Source organism: Molothrus ater, chromosome 31 (assembly GCF_012460135.2).
Source record: "Molothrus ater isolate BHLD 08-10-18 breed brown headed cowbird chromosome 31, BPBGC_Mater_1.1, whole genome shotgun sequence".
In the NCBI taxonomy this organism is placed as follows: domain Eukaryota; kingdom Metazoa; phylum Chordata; class Aves; order Passeriformes; family Icteridae; genus Molothrus; species Molothrus ater.
Window position 1 is genome coordinate 1,271,477 of NC_071658.1, and position 19,352 is coordinate 1,290,828.

The 19,352-nt window shown below is 38.4% G+C and overlaps 2 protein-coding genes across 10 annotated transcripts in view; one reads left to right on the forward strand and one right to left on the reverse strand.

Moving 5' to 3' along the window:
- LOC118700569 (nucleoporin NUP35-like) overlaps window positions 1-19,352 on the forward strand; it is a 183,174-nt gene that overhangs the window by 1,344 nt on the left and 162,478 nt on the right. The window lies entirely within an intron of this gene.
- On the reverse strand, window positions 52-18,360 carry LOC118700555 (synaptonemal complex protein 1-like). 9 transcript variants are annotated; one of them, XM_054518043.1, is made up of 22 exons: window positions 16,804-18,347; window positions 16,346-16,413; window positions 16,106-16,179; window positions 14,708-14,766; window positions 14,250-14,319; window positions 13,609-13,682; window positions 13,088-13,196; window positions 12,473-12,567; window positions 12,152-12,336; window positions 11,638-11,705; window positions 10,656-10,714; window positions 9,498-9,601; window positions 8,898-9,015; window positions 6,944-7,006; window positions 6,217-6,279; window positions 5,248-5,364; window positions 3,812-3,904; window positions 2,833-2,907; window positions 2,338-2,397; window positions 1,268-1,414; window positions 886-972; window positions 52-793 (listed from the first exon to the last, which is right to left on the reverse strand). In XM_054518043.1, the coding sequence occupies exons 1-22, from the start codon at window positions 16,954-16,956 to the stop codon at window positions 779-781; spliced, it is 1,956 nt and encodes a 651-aa protein (XP_054374018.1). In that variant the 5' UTR covers window positions 16,957-18,347; the 3' UTR covers window positions 52-778. The 9 variants fall into 9 exon arrangements, with proteins under 9 accessions (XP_054374018.1, XP_054374017.1, XP_054374019.1 ...); XM_054518042.1 differs by having other exon boundaries at window positions 10,656-10,717; XM_054518044.1 differs by lacking the exon at window positions 2,338-2,397 and having other exon boundaries at window positions 10,656-10,717; window positions 16,804-18,355.

The window sequence follows — 19,352 nt, forward strand, 5'->3', positions numbered from 1 at the left end:
TGATTTCTGTCTGTGTTCAAATATTTAAAGCAATAACAAATAGTCCCATACTTGATATTTCAGATAAACAATTTAATGGCATCTTAACATTGTTTTCACGATCTTATACCGTGCATCTTTTACTCCCTGTGAAGCTGAAATCTTTTTAAATACAAGCAATTCTACTGCAATTTTAGAAGTTTCAAAACCATTTTAACATACTGAAAACAAAACAGTCTAAAAAGACAGGTCTAACGGCCATTAAAATGCAGGAAAAAGCAAGAGGACTTCAGGTAAAAGAACATACATTTAACAGCAACATTTCTTCCACTATGATTTATGTGTTAAGAAAAATGGAGTAAATTTAAAAGAACAGAAGTTCTTTAAAACCAGGCTTTCTAATGCCAGAAACAGCTTTGAAACAACTTTCTATGCAGTTCTATTTATTTCAAAATTTAAAATTGGCCAATTTTTGTCCCAACATTTTGAAGCACAAGGGAGGAAAGGTGGAAAAGGCTCTGCAGGGGTTGCAGTTATAGATCTATAAAGTTCATATGTGTAAAGGAATGAACACAGTATTGAACACACTGAGTATGACAGAAAAATGCAACAAAGCACTGACTCTGAGAGAAAAACAACCCTGCAAGCAATGCCAGGGCACTGGGCATTTCTGCATTTTAAGCAAAGAACTTTACAACATCTTTAATTTTCCTTTTCCTGTCCATTTTGGAGAGCGCAGTCCAGCCCGCCTCGCGCATTCTCCTCATGGTTTTGAGTTTCAGAGCAGAGCCTGGAGATTTCACACTGGATGGAGCTGGGGTCCAGGAAGGAAAATAAAGCCATCCTTTAGTTTCTGTAAACAATCTGATTAACTGCTTGCTTTAATCTTAGGAAAGGCTAACATACCTTTTTTGGTGCTGGGGAATGTAATCGCGAAGCTTGTGGAAAATCTTTGTACAAATTTTTAAACATTTCTTCTTCCAAGACTATGCTCTAATAAATGAAAAAGTTACTTACTCACACTATATTAAAAACTACTTTTTCTTTCCCCCTAAGGACATTAAACTATGAAAAATAAAAAAAAAAATAAGATGTCATTATGAGGCAAAACAGTTCAATAAAAAGAATGTTAATTATGTACATACAATTCCAGAAAGAACCAATCAATTAAAAATAGACACATAAATATTGGCTTGAATGTGGAAGCCCAAACTGTTTCTTTTCATTCTCAGAGCCAGCAGTGAGCACAAAGAAGTGCTCAGCACAGGATTTGCTCTCTGACTCTTACCAGGAGGTCAGTGTGCTCAGAGCTGTCTGACTGAGTGTCCAGCTGCACAAGCACTTTCTGCCTTTTCCTGCTGCTCTGCTCTGAAGGCAGGTTTGTGCTTCTTCCACTGTGCATCTTATCCATTGGAGGAGTCTTTATAGCATATGTCTGGGAAAGAAAACGTTTCTATTTTTAGATTTTATTTTATGGGGTAAGAATGGAATCTAAAGCCAAACTCAGGAGCCAGTTTACAGTCTGAGTGTCCAAGAATTCACCTGAGAGAAATGGTGGAACTCTTCTCTTTCCATCCAAACATGAAGCAATGACCCAAACAAAGTGGGGTGGGCTGGAAATAGCATTTTTTATATTATTTTTGTTGCCAAATGAGGAGAATGAAGGGGAAGCTATGGAAGAGCTGAGTTTCATGGCACATTGTATTTCAGTTCTTCATGCTTATCTGCAGAAATTCAGGGTATTCTGAACTGTAGCCACGACATGTGGACCATATCAAACATCAAAGAAAATGGGAACAAACAAAACTGCAGGAAAAGGCTTTCAGAGAAAGACTGATAGCTATATCAAGATTGGTGTTACTTAAAATAGTCTTTTCACGAGAAGTTAAACTGAGAAGCATTGAATGGTCCAGTGCAGTCCTTTTTTAGACAGAAAACATCAAAGTGGTGCTGGATTCCATTGCTCCAATATGAAACCCACAAGTGAACTCCTGACAGGGAAGAAGGGTAAGTTCTGCAGTCAGGACTACTTTGATACTTTGACCATTTTACAGCTAGATCAGCTTTGACTGCCCAAGGGGCTTCCTGCACTGAAGGAGATATTTTTTACTTTTATCTTTTTTATTTTAGGAATATAATTTGGAGACTTTCTATTTTTACATGAGTAGATTCACTGTATAGATCTAAACAAGGTTTAGGAGTCCCAGGAACATACATTTTTATTTTCTTTAAAAAGTTTGAAGTCCAAAGCATTGCAGTGTCTTTTGTTGAATGCAAATAAATTATCATGGCACTTCAATTGATTCTACACATATAAACACTACCAAATTCTAAAAGCAATTAAAAAGTTGAAGTTACCTTGTGTTTCTTTTCACTTTCAGGAATCATACTGTGAGAGTGCTCTTTTACAAGATTCTCCTACAAAAGAGTTATGTGACAGCAAGGAAATATTTCTTTGAATTCAGTTGTTAAAAATCTTCTTGGTGTCATTACAGAGCACAGTCTATAATCACAGACTGTTACAAAGCTCACACAAAAATATGACCAGGTTTAGCACAACCCCCGCATTCAAAAGTCACTGAAAAAACCCCTACAGTTTAGGGAACTTTTTTGCTTTAGCTAGTTAAAGTTAACTAAAATAAAGGAGAGTTTTGTTTTGTTGTTAATTTATATATAATCTATAATCACAGACTGTTACAAAGCTCACACAAATATATGACCAGATTTAGCACAACCCCAGCATTCAAAAGTCCCTGTTTTTCTGTTCAGTTTCATTTCTTATCCAACTCCTCCCACAGCACAAGCCCAGGCCACACCTCTCACCCCCGCTGCTCAGTGAATAAAAAACTCCACCTTTTCTTCAATTTCTGCTTTCAGTTGTTCCCTAATGGAGGCCAGTTCACTTTTCAAAGATGACAGCTCATTTTCCTACAAACCATTAAATAAAGGACAGGGTTAACTATGCACAGCCCAGAAAAAAGAAAACAGTCCCAAGTGAGACAGTAATTAACAGGGACACTCATTAGATACACAAGAGAATTCTATTTGCTTTTCAGTCCTGTACTTGAAGCTTTGCTTTAGCTTGTTTAAAAAGACTGAAGCACTGTAAGAAACAGGAACTTGATCAGAAATGTTCAAGGTAAGACCTTAAAACACTTGGGAGAACAGGGGTGAGAGGGCACAATCGAAATATTTAAAACAAAAGTTTCCTATTCCAAGTGGGAAGTCAGAGCATGACACACTGTCTGGAAGAGCAGACACAAACACACTGCTACTCCAATTCATTTTTAGAAACATTTGGAGTTTTTAGTGCCCAGAATAAGATCTGCTGCAGCAGCTTGGCTGGGACTGCTACTGGTAAAAATTAAAACCACACTGGAAAAGTTCCCAGAGAACTGTCTCTGGTGGGAAAGACCCCAGAGCACAGCAGGAAAAAGAAACTCTCTAAGCAAACTGAAAAAAGAGTTTTAGAAGTCACAAACTGACTGAAGATCACATCTTTTGTCTCTCTGTGCTGTTGGTGGGCAAGAGGGAGGGATTGGGAAAAAAGGTGTTTTAAAGGTTTATTTTAATTCTCATTACCCATTTTTAATCCTATTAATAATAAATTTTTGATGCTATTTAAGTTTGAATCTGCTTTACCTTCAAAGAGTTTTTCTCCTAATCCTTATCTCAACTTGAATTTTTCTTTCCCCTCCTCTGCTCAACTACAGCAGAGAAAAATGAGTGAATGTTTTTTTTGTGTGTGCCTGGCCCTTAGCCAGCATAAAACCACTACACAAGGACATCAGCCCCTTCACTGAATTACTGAACATTGGAAAGTACTCCTTACCAGTGCTCTTGCTGATGAGAACTGCTTTTGCTGTTTCATTTTATATACTTTTAACTCTGCATCTTTTTCTTCAACCATTTTATCATATTCATTCTGGGTTAAAAAAACCAAACCAACAACAAACTCAAAATATGTGACTAAATGTTACAATTATAGAGTTATCCAGTCTTAAAACATCATTTTTTTCAAACCAGGCTCTAAGATTCAGAAAGAAAAGATTCATTGATGCTTCTGCAGAAACTGTAAAACAGAAAATGCTCAATTCAAGTATTATTTTGTGGACTGGCAGAGAGTGCTTGATTTCTGTGCAGCAATATGGGCGCAGCACTAAGAGCCAGCTGTGCCATCTTTATTAATGTATCTGCTAAAGATATTGCAAAATAGAGGAACAAAAAGGAAAACTAAAATGTGTCAGGCTAAACTGCTGACAGTCACTAAGTCATCTCAGAGAAAGAGCCAAACTGATACTGAAAAATATTGCACTCAGATGGTATCAAAGGAAGCCTGAATTGAAAAACATCTAAAAATCCCAGAAGTTTAGATGAATGGAATTTATCTGCCCATAGGAATCTTTTGAAAATCTTCAAATGAATTTGATTTTAGATGATGCAAAGTCCAGCATGTGTTCAGCTTCCTTTTCCCAGATTCAGGCCTGATTCTGCTTTGGAAAGGTCATGAACGTGGTATCACAAGTTATAAACATGCCATTAACATGGTATCACACACTGCAAACCACAGCAAGCAGGAAAATCTCTTCCCTTGTGCTTTTCCATCAGTGCCATCATCTCAGTTATCTTGTGCTGACATCTGGCATCAGTTTGTCTCTGTATCATTGCTGTTTCATCACAAAGCAACCTCATCTTTTCTACCTGTCAGTAATAAATTGCATTTCATTCATCAACATAACCATATATTTCTTTTAAATCTTAATTTCTTCTTTCCCCTGTGGGTGCAAAGTTTGCAGTCCCACTTGGGCTTTATTTGCTTTTCAAATCCCTCATCTTTTCTGCAGATTGTTAAAATGGGCAAGATCAAAGGTACAGCCATGGCAGGCAAGTTCACTTCAAACCAAAAGGCCATTTCAAGCACTCTGCCCTAACATTTCTTAGCATTGCCATCAAAAAAAAAAAGTGTGGGCAGAAAAATACTAATATGGGAGAAGTTATAATCTAATTTAACTATGCTGACTTTATACCAAGGGTGGAATTTCTTGGAACTATATCTTGAAAGCAAGAAGTTTTAATGGAGTTCTTATTTTCAAAGTCATATTCAAATACGTCAGCCTAAGCACCTCATGTACTAAAGCTTTGCTCACAGGCATACACAAATTCCATTCATGTCTGAAATGGAAGAGCAAGGACTCTGGCCAATAAAGCTTCATAAAAACATTTTAAATTAAAAAAAATTAAATTGCAGTAAAAATTAACACCTCTCACCTCTTCACGAAGTTTATTTTCATTTCCTTTTCTTGTTTCTATGTCTTTTTGATAGATGTCAACTGCTTCCTTATGTTGCTTGTTCATCTTTTCCATCTCTATCTGCAATTTATTCACCTTTTGAGAATGCAGAATTGCTGCTGTTATTTGTTTAGGAATTACTGTGTTAATGATTTTTTCTTACCTCTTGTTTTTGAGCACAAACACACTGTTACTGTTCAGGTATATGATTAAAGTGTTTCCTATTTAAAAGTTCAGCTTTTTTTTTTAATAAAGAGTTGAACTTTGGCCTGAAGTGAGTTGGAAAATACTCAAAGAAAGAATGGCAACAGCCCAATGGGGAAGACTGCCCTAAGCAGTCACCCTAAATGCTGTGAATGCCTCAGAAAAAAACAAATACAGATGGAGATTTGATTCCCTCTCTTGTAAACCTGTATCAGATTTGCACAGCTTTTATGGTACATTTTTCTCCCAGCTGTGCATTTTGATTACAGTTTTTCCTTTTAAGTTAATCATATGAATATCCTCAAAAAAGTCCACTTTTCTTCAAGTGCAGTACCCAAAGCTGGACACAATATTCCCATCAGAGGGATTGCCACTGCAGAACACATTTAAAGAACAGCCTTAAAAAAGTAATATATATATACATATATGTATATGTCTTTTAAATGCTTTTCTGTTACAATGAGGTTGCTGAACCCTGTTCAGTCCACTATCAACAAAAGAAAAAAAAAGGAACAGATTAGAAACATCATTAATTGCAAAGTGAATCCATCTCTTAAATGTCCAACAGTCAGTGCCCAATGATTAAAAATGGAAGCATCTTCTAAAAACTGTGAGCTCATTCCTGCAAAGTCTGTATCCCAGATCCCAAAGCAGCTCAGAACGTATTGAACAAGTATTATCATTACTTACAGTGGGGCTTAAAAACACTCACCTCATCTTCTACATGATGTTATTTAAACCTACCTTCCCTTCATAAGTATTGCTTTTCTTGCTTTCTGCAGTAAGTTTCTTTTGCAGCACCTTATTCTGTTGAAATAAAACAAAACAAGCACTGTACCTTAATAAGTAAATAGAATTATGTAATGGTTTAACTGCATCAAGAAATTCCAGCTTTCATCAGGCAAATAACTCTGTGTTGTGCAGCTCAGGTTCCAGAACAATTCTTCAAACAAATGAATGTTCAACTAATTTCTGTGATAATTACTGTTTCTTCATGACCTTAAGAAAGGCTCCTCCTGAGCAAGAGCAGGGAATAACAAATGAGGTGCAGAATGGGAATTACAACTAAGATGCTGCTGACAGAAGGTGTGAAGATGTCATGACAAAAAATACAAGTTCTTTATATTTACAGTGAAGTTACTACAGTTTGTGCCAGTGCAGAATTATTTTCTACTAGTGGTAACTGAGATACTTACTACAAGTACAAAAATAACACCATGCACTAAATGAAAAGGAGTAGAAGTTTATTAAAGACATTATTTTTGTAATTGCTCTTTTCAAATTAAGGCACATTTAACAAATCAAGTGATTCCTGAGATGACTCCCTAATTTGCTCAGGGTTAGGATAAGAAAGGAGAATTTTTAAATTACATAGGTGGATCTAAAGATATCACAGCAGACACAAACCTGCTGAAAAGGCAACCCAAAACATAATGTGTTTATGTATTGTGAAATGAAAATCTCTACCCACCTCCTGCTGCAACTCTTCAATGCATTTGGTTTTATTTTCCACCTGCTTCTTTAAATTGTTCATCTGAAAGAGATATTTCAGACATTCATTAGTAAGTTCTACAAATGACTCCCTATGTGAGCAATTCCTGTAAATGTTCTCAAACCTGCACTTGCACCAGTCTGGTTTGTTCCAATGGGACTGCAACACCAGCTGACATGTTAGAATAATCAGAGTTTTAGCCATAAAGTACCACAAGATGGTAAATAATAGCAGTGAACCAGTTCCTTAGTTGTTAGAGACTTAAGAAAGAAGAAAAAAATCCCCAATATCTTCACAATTTAAAAATACACTTGTAGGAAGTTCCCTACATCCATGAAAAAATGAATTTCCCAATTATTTTCTAGAATCTTCAATGGTTTTTCCTTTCTTGAAATTTCATTTTCAGTACTCTTTACCTGAAATGACAATTGTAAATCTTTGACTGTTACAATGAAATTCTGAAATTTGCTAAAAACCCCAGGTTGCTTTGAACCAACAGAAAGAAAAGTAAAAATGTTTGAATCTATTTAAGCTAAAACTCACGCTACATATAAAAAGCTAATCCAGAGCCCATCCATCACTGTGGGGGTATATGAAAAATCAGAAAAGCAGGTTCTCTGTTGGCCTGAAAACAACCAAATCTTTAATATGAAACTTGCAGCAAAGAGTGAACATCCCCGTGACTGTGCTTGGCTTTTGAAATAACAGGGCTCAGCACGTGCACACACAATGGCACAGCTGGCAGCAGCTGAGAAAGAAGAAACCTCTGGCAGAGATCACATCCCCCAGGCAGAGCTTTGCAGAAAAATCCCAACACAGATTTTACATTTAATGCTGGCCTACAGGTTCTGTAAGATATTTGCATGACACATGACATACATTTTCTTCTCTTTCATCCAGTGCACTTCTCATCTCTTCACCTGTCTTTGCCATTTTCTCCTTCAAAGACTCCAGTTCATTTCTAAGTGCCAAATTAACAAGCATTAGTAAATCTTTCCTTCTTGCCTTTAACTGATTTTCAGTACTTCTAATAAACCCTTCTTTTATTTTCTAAAAAGAGCTGCTAATGTTGATGGGAACTTCATAAGCTGCTCAATGAAAATGTTCTTAAAATGCAGCAACATGCCCAGTAAGTCAATCTGTGAACTGTGCATACTTTTTTTAAGTAGGAAAAGATGTTCCAGCTAAGCCAAGGAAAATACATCCTAACCTGGACTATTGCAATGCAGCTGTGAAACATGGGAGCTGCCTGTCTATTGAACTGGTGATACAGAGAGTAACTCTTACCCAGTTTTGCCTTGTCACATTTAATCCATAACCTTCACCTTCCATTTTCATTTCCTTCTCACCTGAGATGTCTAATGCACAACAAGACAGCTCCTACTATGTAATACAAAATGATGGCAAACACTGTTCCTGCAGCAATTGGTATTTCTGATCTGAGAAAATTTCTACCTGGCCAACAGCAATTCTGAATAGTTTCTGTTTAGCTATATAAGCTAGAAAAACATTAATCAAAAAATCCCAGAAAGCAGCATTTGAACAGAACTAACTATTTGAGTCTACTTCCTTTCACAATATCAGTTATTAATATTTGTTTTTACTTGCCTTAGCTGGCTATTTGCCTCTTCTAGATTTTCAACTAACTGCTTTGTATTTTCTTTTTTTTCTTACTAAGCTAAATAAAGACCCATGTGTCAGCAAAGAAATAAAATTCAAAGTGACTTCTTAAAAAATTCAAAGACATCCAAAGCACACTGACCTGCCTTGCTCACAAGTGTAAATACACTTCCTTTCCAACTCAAACACAAAAAACAGCTCAGGTACTCTGCAGACCCAAGTCATGTTGCAGCTCATCATCTAATTTGTAAAACCGAGTAATTTGTCCAATTGAGTATTGTCCTTTCATGAAACCTGGAAGTTTACAACTTGCCTCTTGTTGTTCTTGCAGTTTCTTGACTTCTGCAGCCACAGCATTTTTCTCTTGTGCTGTTTGTTCTTTCTCTAGTGAAAGCTTACTGAGATACACTGTTAGTTGTTCATTCCTTAACCTAATTTCAAACAAATGGCCAAGAGAAATAAGAAGATGCATTTTGAAATCTCCTTTTAAATGAAACATACCCATTATCAAGTCTTATTCCATGCTGAAAGAAGTCCAGGCCTTTGTCTACAAATAGAAGCTTTGCAGCAGAGTCAGAGAGATGTAAAAAGGTGACAGAAGAAGGAAAGAAAATCAGAGTCAACTTTTATATAAATCTAATGGTTAGTGAAGATGATGTAGTTCAAAGCAAGATTAACCATGAAGTCAGAAACTTTCTCTTCTTGTTAAATAAGTCAAAGAGATATGGAACAACTACATATGCCATAGAATACATACAAATAGAGAAAGTGGAATTTAGAAATGTAAGTCTAGAATTAATGGCATATATGTGGTTCAAAAGTTTGATTAGAAAACAATCCTAGTTCATTTCACTGTGGATTAAAGCAACTCCACCAAAACTAATTAAATATTGTATTTTCAAAATGGTCATACGCCTCTTGTTCAAGATCTGTTTTCAGAGTCACAAGCTGCTTTAAATAATCTTGTTCCTTCTCAGCTGTACTTGTCAGCTGTGCTTTCAAATCCTGGAATTCTTTCTGCAAAATGAAAAGGAAGAGTTTTGAGTCTACACGTGCAAACTCCAACTGCAGGAGGTTATCAGACATGAACTAAGAGCACAAGGCTTTCAGAAGAACCCAACAACATCCATGTCATGGATTATCCAGGTTGGATCTTTCCAATCTCTGCTGGGATCTGGAAGTGCTGTGAGACAGTGAACTGTGACACCAGTGCTGTTCATGTCTGTCCCCTGCTGTGAGTTTAATTACCTGGGCTGCAAAATTAGGGTGGGACACTGCTCTGGGTGCTGTTTCTTATGCATAAACTTGTGTCCAAGTCATGATGTGTAACTTCACTATTTCTAAAAATATGTTACTATTGCCCTACTTCAGACCTCTCTCATTTGGAGAGCATTTTCATTGCTCTCTCCACATTTTTCTCTCTCTGCATATTTTCTACAGTAGCCTCAAGACTCTTCTTCAGTCAAAGTCCTCCAATTTGCCCATTTTAGAAAATGAGTGAAACTCAGTTCAGAACACTCAATGCACAGATGAGAACAACAAGCAAACACAGTGAAATGCACACCTGATTTCCCACTATCTTAACTTGAGTTGATATGGATTCTTGTTAGGCTTGTAAATCTAAAATCATAATGAAAAGAAACCTCTGTTCAGAGTGTATTTCATATAGCTGAGACTTCTGTGACAGAAAATGGGCCTGTGTCACAGTACAGCAGGGTTCACAGAGGCCAGAGCTAATTACCTTCCTGTAAGGAAGAACAAAGGGGAAAACTTTATATCCAGAGGGAGTGGCATTTGAATGGGCATGAACAAAGAAGGAAATAACCAAAAACCTTGAGAAGGAAAACCAAAAACATGGGAGACAAGAAAAAGCAAAAGCACAGGAGACAAGAAAAACAGTGGCAATAAAAAAGTTCTTTAAAGAAAACACTGAAATTGTGTGTGAGAAAGTTTAGTAGAAATGTTAAGGTAGACTAGATGGTGTTTATTTATGACATTTAAGATACTTACAAAGCAAGAGGAATTTCATATGAAGAGCAAATGCCATGAGATTAATAAAATGAATATTTACCAGAATTTCTGACAGCTCTTCAAGTTGCACTTCTTTATCCCATTTTACTTTAGTCATCTCTTCTACAGCACGTGGAATGTAAAATTAATGGAACAGAAATGATTTTTCAGATTTAGCAGGCAGTATAAAACATTTACCCTTTTGCAATACCCAGTTCTCAAAACTTGTTGGATTAAGTTAAGAAGCTGCAAAGCTAAATTATGACTTAATCTAAATGTAGACTTGAAAAAATGATTCAGACATTAGCAAATCTCTATCTGAAGAGAAACTAAATATTTATCTTAAATAAAGTTTAGAGCCTTTCTATGTTTTCCACAATTATAGCTTCAAATAAACCAAGGACTGTTGGACGAGAGTATTCTGCAAGTATTGATGCACCTGCATTGTTCCAGAAAAAAATCTGAACTGCTGAAGGTACCACATGGATATGCTGAGAAAGGAAACCAGTTGTTACTGACTTCCAAATGGTTTCTCTGTGCACATTGACAGTGCTGGTATTTTTTGCAAGTTCTCAGCAGCAAGGCAGAGCTCTTACTCTGGGGACTAAGGAGCACATCCCTAGAAAGCACAGGATATCACATTTATGATATTTAAAGACAACCCCTGCCAGCATCATCCCACTTCCAGCACGGGGAGGGTCCCAGAAACCTCAATGGGAGGGTTTTATCTCTGCTACAGAAGTCACTCCTGGCACCTGCAGTGCTGCTGCTCTTAGCTGGAAACCAAAATTACCTCCAGAAGAATTCATGCAGGAATGGTCTCACTATTGGAGCTCTGCACAGCACTGCCCTTTGGCTGCTGCCAGTACCAATGACCCCCAAAGAAAAGGGATCAGCCGAGTCAAAATAAATTCAGGCATTCCTGATAGGTACAGGTACTGTAAAATCATTTCTCCACCTACTAGAGACAGTCCATTTCCAGACAACAGCAGAAAGCATTTTTATTACTGCCTGGCTCATTTCTGCCTTTCTACAAGCCTTACCCAGTTCAGCAGATTTCTTTTGGAGCTCCAAGGTAAGCAGCTTTGAATCATCTTCATATTTCTTTAATCTAAGAAAATGGTAAATTAAAAACCCCAAATGTAGGGTACAAAGCACTCACTGCATTTGAAACTTCAAGGACAATAAGACAAAGTCTTAGCACAAGCACTTTAAGAACATTTACCTTTCAACAGGCAGATGATCTATCTGCCTGCAGCACATATCAAATTACACTTTTACAACCTCAGAACAGTAGACATAAAAGTAAACAAATATATACCTACAGAAATCTCTATTTCTTAAAGACAGAATTATGAAAGTTGGAGGGAGCAAAAATTTACTTTTTATAGACCAGTATCAACTATCACCAACAAAAAAATTTACATTCAATTCTCTGCATTTAGACCACTGTGTGGAAAAAACCTCCAAATTTCAGCTTCATTTCCAATTGTTCTTGATTTTGTCATAGACTGCAACCTGTAAGATCACTCTTGGAATTGAAACTCATTAATTTACCTATTTTGCTCTTCTTGCATCAAGCTTTTCAAATTGGCAACAGAAGTCTCAAACTCCTCTGTCAGGGCTGCAAGCAAAGCCTTCATTTTTTTACATTCTTCCTCCTGCTCTTCCTTTTCTCCAGTAACCTGAATTAACGTTTTCACTCTAGTCTGGAGCTCAGTTTCCAAGTTCTTTTGAGTAACCTTCAAGACATGAGATCATTTCTAATCATGTTTTGCAACAAACAGCTACAGCTGTTTCATGTCTAAAGTATCCATAATTATTTATGCAAATACTCCTCTAGTCTATTTCTACTGTAAAACTATAAGCAAGGGGTACCTCTGCCTTTTGCAATGACATTTTAGCCTCTTCCAGCTCTGCCCTCAAATGTTCTTTACTGACCTGGGATTCCTTTAACATTTCTTCATGATGTACTAAACAAAAAAAGATGTTAATATTTTTAAAAATAGGATATTTTCTAAAAAGTACTGCTAAAAATGGAAAATTACATACATTTAAAGAATTTAACACAGACCAGTGGTACTGACATCATATACTATAAAATAATAGATAAAACTTGAATATAGATGGCTTAAAAGTATTGAAAATCAAGTTCTGAAAAGTAAGTTTCCTCAGTGACATCTGCCTGACTGTAAATTTGCAAAACTGAAGCAACATATTTTCCCCTTGCAATCTTCCAAAGCTCTCAGTGCTTGACTCACCCTAAAAACGACCCTGCCAGTCCTGCTCCCACATGAGCAGCTCCTGCTCCAAACAAAAATAAGGCCTTCAAGGCCCCAAAATTCTGCTGCCAACCAGCAACAGAATAAAACTATCATGACCCTGTTTCCTATGCTTCTATAAACAATTACATCTCATAAATAAACAATCATAAACAATTACATTTAAATTCTATAAACAATTACATTTAAACACAGCAGGCAGAACTCTTACATTTTGCTTCCATTAAGTCAGCAATCTTATTTTGTGACGTCTGCAGCTGAGCCTTGATGTCTTTTATGACATCATCTTTTTCATCTCTCTCTATGGTGAGAGCTGAAATCTAAAAAAATGCAAGAAATATCATCATGAAGTCTGGAAAAGGGACAGATGTTAATTTTCATTTGTACCCCAGGTATGATAAGCAGACATTTTGCTGTCATTCAAGTTAGATTAAATAGATAGATAGATAGACAGACAGACAGGTAGAAAATATTTGGCTAGATGTAATCTTAGCCAAATATTGATCAAGTCACATTACTCTAAGGAAAAAAGTTCTCCAATTCAAAATCAAACCATAAATTCAGTAGACTAAGGGTACTGAAACATCACTAAACCTAGCAGAATTTGACTTAAATGCAGCTTCAGATGTTATTTTGTCTTTTTTACTAATACCCAGAAACACTCCTTGGCTCTTGCATTGCCCCTTTAGTCACAAATAAAGCTCTACATATGAGATGGTAAAATGAGCAAACCTGCTTTTCCTTTTGACTGACTTCCAGTTTGCATTCTTTTTCAAACTTGTCCACTTTTTCTGCTTCTTCTTTTACTTTTGAGATACAGTAACATCCACAGTTAACATTCTAGCTGAAATATACTCCAAGTTCAATACAACTTCCACTTTAAGACTGCTTGGAATTGTACAGCTGTACCTTTTGTTTCCCAAGAGTAATTGTTGAGGCAATGTTTGATTTTATAATCAAAATACAAACAGAAAAGTGCATGTGAAAATGAAACAGGAACATACCAGGCTATACATACAGAGAGAGAGCATTTAGCTAAAGTTTCTGTAGCTATACACTAGTGCATTATCATTTAAATAAACCAACTATGTGAAATAGGTATTGATCTCTAGACTGTACTTCACAGACAAAAGTTCAATGTTGAGTGACTGTTTGAAAGATAAAGTTCCAAATTTGGCCCAGTGGAACAGCAACAGAAGGGGCCAGGCAGTGAACAAAGGCTGCATGAATAAAAGAAGGGTCCCAGTGTCTCAGGGTGACCTGCTCACCATTCCAGCCCTTCACATCTGTCTGCCCTGGCCCTGCATGTGGAACACAAGCTATGAAGTACAAAATTGAGCCAGCTGCATAAACACAATAAACTGAATTCTCACATTTGAAACTCATTTCCGATCTGTCGTTCTCTGCTTGCACACGAAGCTCTTCAAATGCCGCTGTCATTCTCTAAAAACAAAATTTAATATCTGAAGTTCAATACTGGAAACCCTGGAACTTCTCCAGGGCTGCTGCCCACCTCAGCCATTCTGAGGAACCAGCAGGTGGGTGAAACAGAGCCCAGAAAGAAGCCAGAAGTTGTGGCAGTGACCCAGCACTAAGCACCCATCCCACAGATCACAGGGATCCACATCCCACACACTGCTGCACTTTCTCCATTGAATGTGTTTTATGGAACACAAAAATCATTCTTGAAAAGGGATTGAAAACCCAACTTCCTGCATCACACACGACATGATACCCACACATGATGGATACAAACAGTATCCCAACATAAACATGGAACTCAGCTCAGCTCACATAACTCACATTCCTTTCATCAAGCCTGGTCACTTACTTCTATGTTGCTATGAAGTTCCTCATACAATTGTATTGTTTCTGCCTTTTCCTGTTCATCTATCAAAGCAAGAACATATGAGAAAGTTTTTCTTTTGAACAAGAATGCCAGCTGTCCAAGTCATTATACTTAATCAGCATACGGAATTAAAAAAGGAATTACCAGCTCCATTCTTATTAAATAAGTCCTTATGAAACATGGTGCCAAAAATTACAGAATCTAGGGAAAATGTGTAGTTCATTGAAACATTAAGCAAGCTCAGCTTTTAAATTTCCTTCCTAAGATACTTTTTTCTGTGAAAGGTGTAATTCTGGATCAGTTGATGTGACCATATTAATTATTATAGTATTAATGCTGTTGAATAATAATGTATCAACACTGTTAGTATTTCTAAACTGTAATCTAGGGTTTAGCACTGAATTTCTTCCTATCAGCAGATACCTATAACCACAGAGCTGTCATTGGAAAATTGCAACACTCCATGTCCATATTTTCCTTCTTTCACTTTTGTAATTGATATTATTTTTTTCCTAAGAAAACAATTAAAAAGAGAACAGGAAAAGAAACAGCTATCAAAAAAGAACAGTCCATCTATATACAAGTGTTTCTAGAATTAAGGCTAAAAAGAAATCGACACTTCTTAAGTATCCAGGATCAAGTTAGTAAAATTCTAATGATTAGAATAACAATTCTAAATTGCATATAAAGTAGAACTTCCAATCAAGAACATATTTTAAAACCTCAAGAATTTAAACCTCATTAAGTTGTCCAACTGTCTTGGCTTGTTCAGTTTCATGAGAAGAATTCCAGTTACTCATTGTACCTTGGGGTTAAGACCTTTTCTCCCCATAAATGTGTGATGGCTGAAAACAGGAAATGTCAGCTCTGGAAATTTGTTAGAGAGTGCTGGGAATTTAGAGTAGATTCTACTGCCTAAAAACAGGCATGAAGGGTCACTTCTTATGTCTTAATATATTCCCAGTGTGTGGGTGGCCCTGCAAACCTTCAATGGGCTGAGCAGCCTTGAGGAGCCCTGCCCTGCTCTGGAGCGGCTGCCAGGGCCAGTCAGGGCTGTGGGCACGGCCTCAACCCTGGGTCACTGTTTGGGCACCCAAAGAGCTCCCAGGCTGGCACCTTTCAGCAAACAATTTCACTGGCTTCAAAAGCCCTCTGCATTCAGCATTACACACCAAAAGTCTGTTAGACCTGGGGCTTCACTTCCAATTTTGTGAGCCACTTAAAATTCACTTTTCACTCTGAGAGCCACATCCAGTCGATCCCAACTGGAGAACTTCTCTGAAGAGCACGAGAAATTTCTTCTTCTTTCTTCTGTTTGTGAATTTAGAGCAAGCTAGAACTACATTTACTCTGACCAATAAAAGCTAAAAAAGCATTTACGTTTACTGGTCTTCTCTGTGAAGCGAGTGCAGGTTTCCTTGAGCAGGTTACACAGATGCCTCGAAGCAGCAGCTCTAAAGGAGGGAAAAAATATCCTGTTTGCACAGGAGTGCACAGTACTTTGTGTACCTAAGGAGTAACAATGGAAACGACCTTCAAAATTTAACAGCTACATAAAACTGCCCACATGGAAACTGATTATTTCCACCACAAGAATATATACTTGGTTCTATTACTTACTCTTTCAAGAGATCTTTATTTTCACATATCTCATCTTCCAGTTTCAAATGGAGGTTTTCATTTTCAAACTAATTTCATAGGGAACAAATGCAAAAAGACACTGTTATTGAAAAATAGATTAGAAATGCACTTTGACTTCTCAAATCCCTCATGAAAATGTAATTTGGGCCATCAGTAGACAGAAGTCTGTTTTATCTGGTATTACATGCTGAGTCATCTTTTGCATGAAAGATGCAATAATTAATGAACAATAATTTAGCAGCAAATGAGACACAGGTATATTCTTCAGACAAACACTCACACGGGACAGGTGCCTGCAACTTCTCAAAATAATCATTTTCTCAAGGCACAAACCAAACTGTAACAGTCTTTAAGATTTAATGGGATCAATAATAGTGTCATACTGAATCAGGAAGCACTTAACTTTCTTTATTTAATGTATACTATACAATACTGGCCTGCAGTTCTTGAATGGCTTTATTCTGTGCTTCAATAGTCTTTTTATTTTCCTGGAGCTTTCTTTCTTTCTGGTTTAATTCTGTTTCCACAGTCAGTTTCCACTGCTTGATCTTCTCAGCCTCTTTGTAGAGTTTTGAGAACAATTCATTCATTGTTGCTGTATTCTATTGAAACAGGTTCCACAATTTAATCTCAAATACTATCTAATTAATAGTACATAATATCTAATTCATACTGTTGGAGATAATGTATTTATCTCTTAGAAACATCACAAGAGTAATATTTTTCTACAGATGGTGATGTAAGTTGATATATGATCAGGAGCCCAAGTTTATGCACAGGATGCACAAATCTTTGTGCATCCTCTATGTATGTATCAAAAGGCTTTACAGAGCACACAGGAGAAACAAATACAATGAAATATCCCAAACCCCCTTCAGACATCACCAAATAGATGGCTTAAAGACTGCAGTCCACCAAAATCAATAAAAGTTTTGCCAGAATTATCAGTGAAGCCAAAATTCCTTCTAGCAGGTTCTTCACACCATTTCTGTCCTCTCCTTCTGACAGACACTGCTGAGTTAAGTAAAAGCAGCTTCAGAGACTTTGCCCAAGAGTACCTGTGATCTTGCCATGAACACACACACAATCACAGAGTCACAGAATAATGAGGTTGGAAGAGACCTCTCAGATCATCGAGTCCAACCTCTGCCCCAACACCTCGGCTATAGCACCAAGGGCCATGTCCAGTCTTTTTATAAACACATCCAGAGATGGTGATTCTACCACCTCCCTGGGAAGAGCATTCCAGTGCTTCATTATTCTTTTGGTGAAAAATTTCCTCCAAATATCCAACCTATCCCTCCCCTGCTGTAGCTTGAGACTGTGTCCTCTGGTTCTGTCAGTGCTGCCCGGTGGAAGAGACCGACCCCACCTGGCTACAACCTCCCTTCAGGCAGGTGGAGAGAGCAATAAGGTCACCCCTAAGCCTCCTCTTCTCCAGGCTAAACAAGCCCAGCTCCTTCAAACGCTCCTCACAGGGCTTGTGCTCCAAACCCCTCAGCAGCCTTGCTGCCCTCCTCTGGATGTGCTCAAGCACCTCAACATCCTTCCTAAACTGAGGGCCCAGAACTGGACACAGCACTCAAGGTGCAGCCTCACCAGTGCCCAGCACAGAGGCAGAATGACCTCCCTGCTCCTGCTGCCCACACCATTCCTGATGCAGGCCAGGAGCCATTGGCCTTCTTGGCCACCAGGGCACATTGCTGGCTCATATTCAACCGGCTGTCAGCAGCACCCCCAGGGCCCTTTCTGCCTCAACACTGTCCAGACACACTGTCCCCAGCTTGGAACGTTGTAGGGGATTTCTGTGGTCAAAATGTGGAACTCAGCACTTGGACTTATTGAACTTCATGCTGCTGCACTCTGCCCATCCATCCAACTGATCTAAGTCTCTCTGCAGAGCCTTCCTTCCTTCCTTCCTTCCTTCCTTCCTTCCTTCCTTCCTTCCTTCCTTCCTTCCTTCCTTCCTTCCTTCCTTCCTTCCTTCCTTCCTTCCTTCCTTCCTTCCTTCCTTCCTTCCTTCCTTCCTTCCTTCCTTCCTTCCTTCCTTCCTTCCTTCCTTCCTTCCTTCCTTCCTCCCTTCCTCCCTTCCTCCCTTCCTCCCTTCCTCCCTTCCTCCCTTCCTCCCTCCCTCCCTTCCTCCCTCCCTCCCTCCCTCCCTCCCTCCCTCCCTCCCTCCCTCCCTCCCTCCCTCCCTCCCTCCCTCCCCCCCTCCCTCCCTCCCTCCCTCCCTCCCTCCCTCCCCCCTCCAAGGTTGGGCCTTGGAGCTTCAGGTGGCCAAAGGCAGCTGCTGCTGGGCCCTCTGTGTGTGCCCGTGTTCAGCAGTGCTGCTCCATCAGTCTGTGCCCAGCAACGGGGAAAAGCCTCAGCCCTGCAGGGCCAGGAGCTGTCGGGCTCTGCCTGAGCAGCTCAGCCAGCAGGAAGGGAGCTGCTCCACACAGGAACCAGGAGAAAAGGACACTCCTTTTGTAGGACATGTTTTCTATTTAAAGGAAAAAAAGGAAAAAGAAAAAAAAACTATATAAAATGTGAAAGATGAAAACAAAACCCAAGTGTTAGTGAAAAAGTTCTGAAACTTTGCATTAAGAGGTAAATGATCTTTTTTAAAGGGGAACTCAGTTATTTACATTGTAAATGTGCTGATGGCATGGATCCATCTTACTGACCCCAGCAGCCTTTGAAAAGATTTTGGGCTTTGTTTCAACATTGCCATTTGAAATTGTGCTCAAAGCAAGAGGAAATTGCTTTGTGCCCTTCCCGCTCCAAGCAGGACTGGGAATGGAAACTCTGTCAAAGCCCAAATCCTTTAGAAGATGCCCTTCCTTCTCAGCCTGGGAAGGAGCTGCACATTCCCTTTGAAACTGTCAGGGATTTCTTAGAGACACAAAGTGCCACTTAGGGCTTTTTGCTCTGGTTGGGCAGTGCAGAAGGGCAATTCTCCATCCATCAGCTCCAGACTGCACTGCCTCAGGAACACGGCCCACTC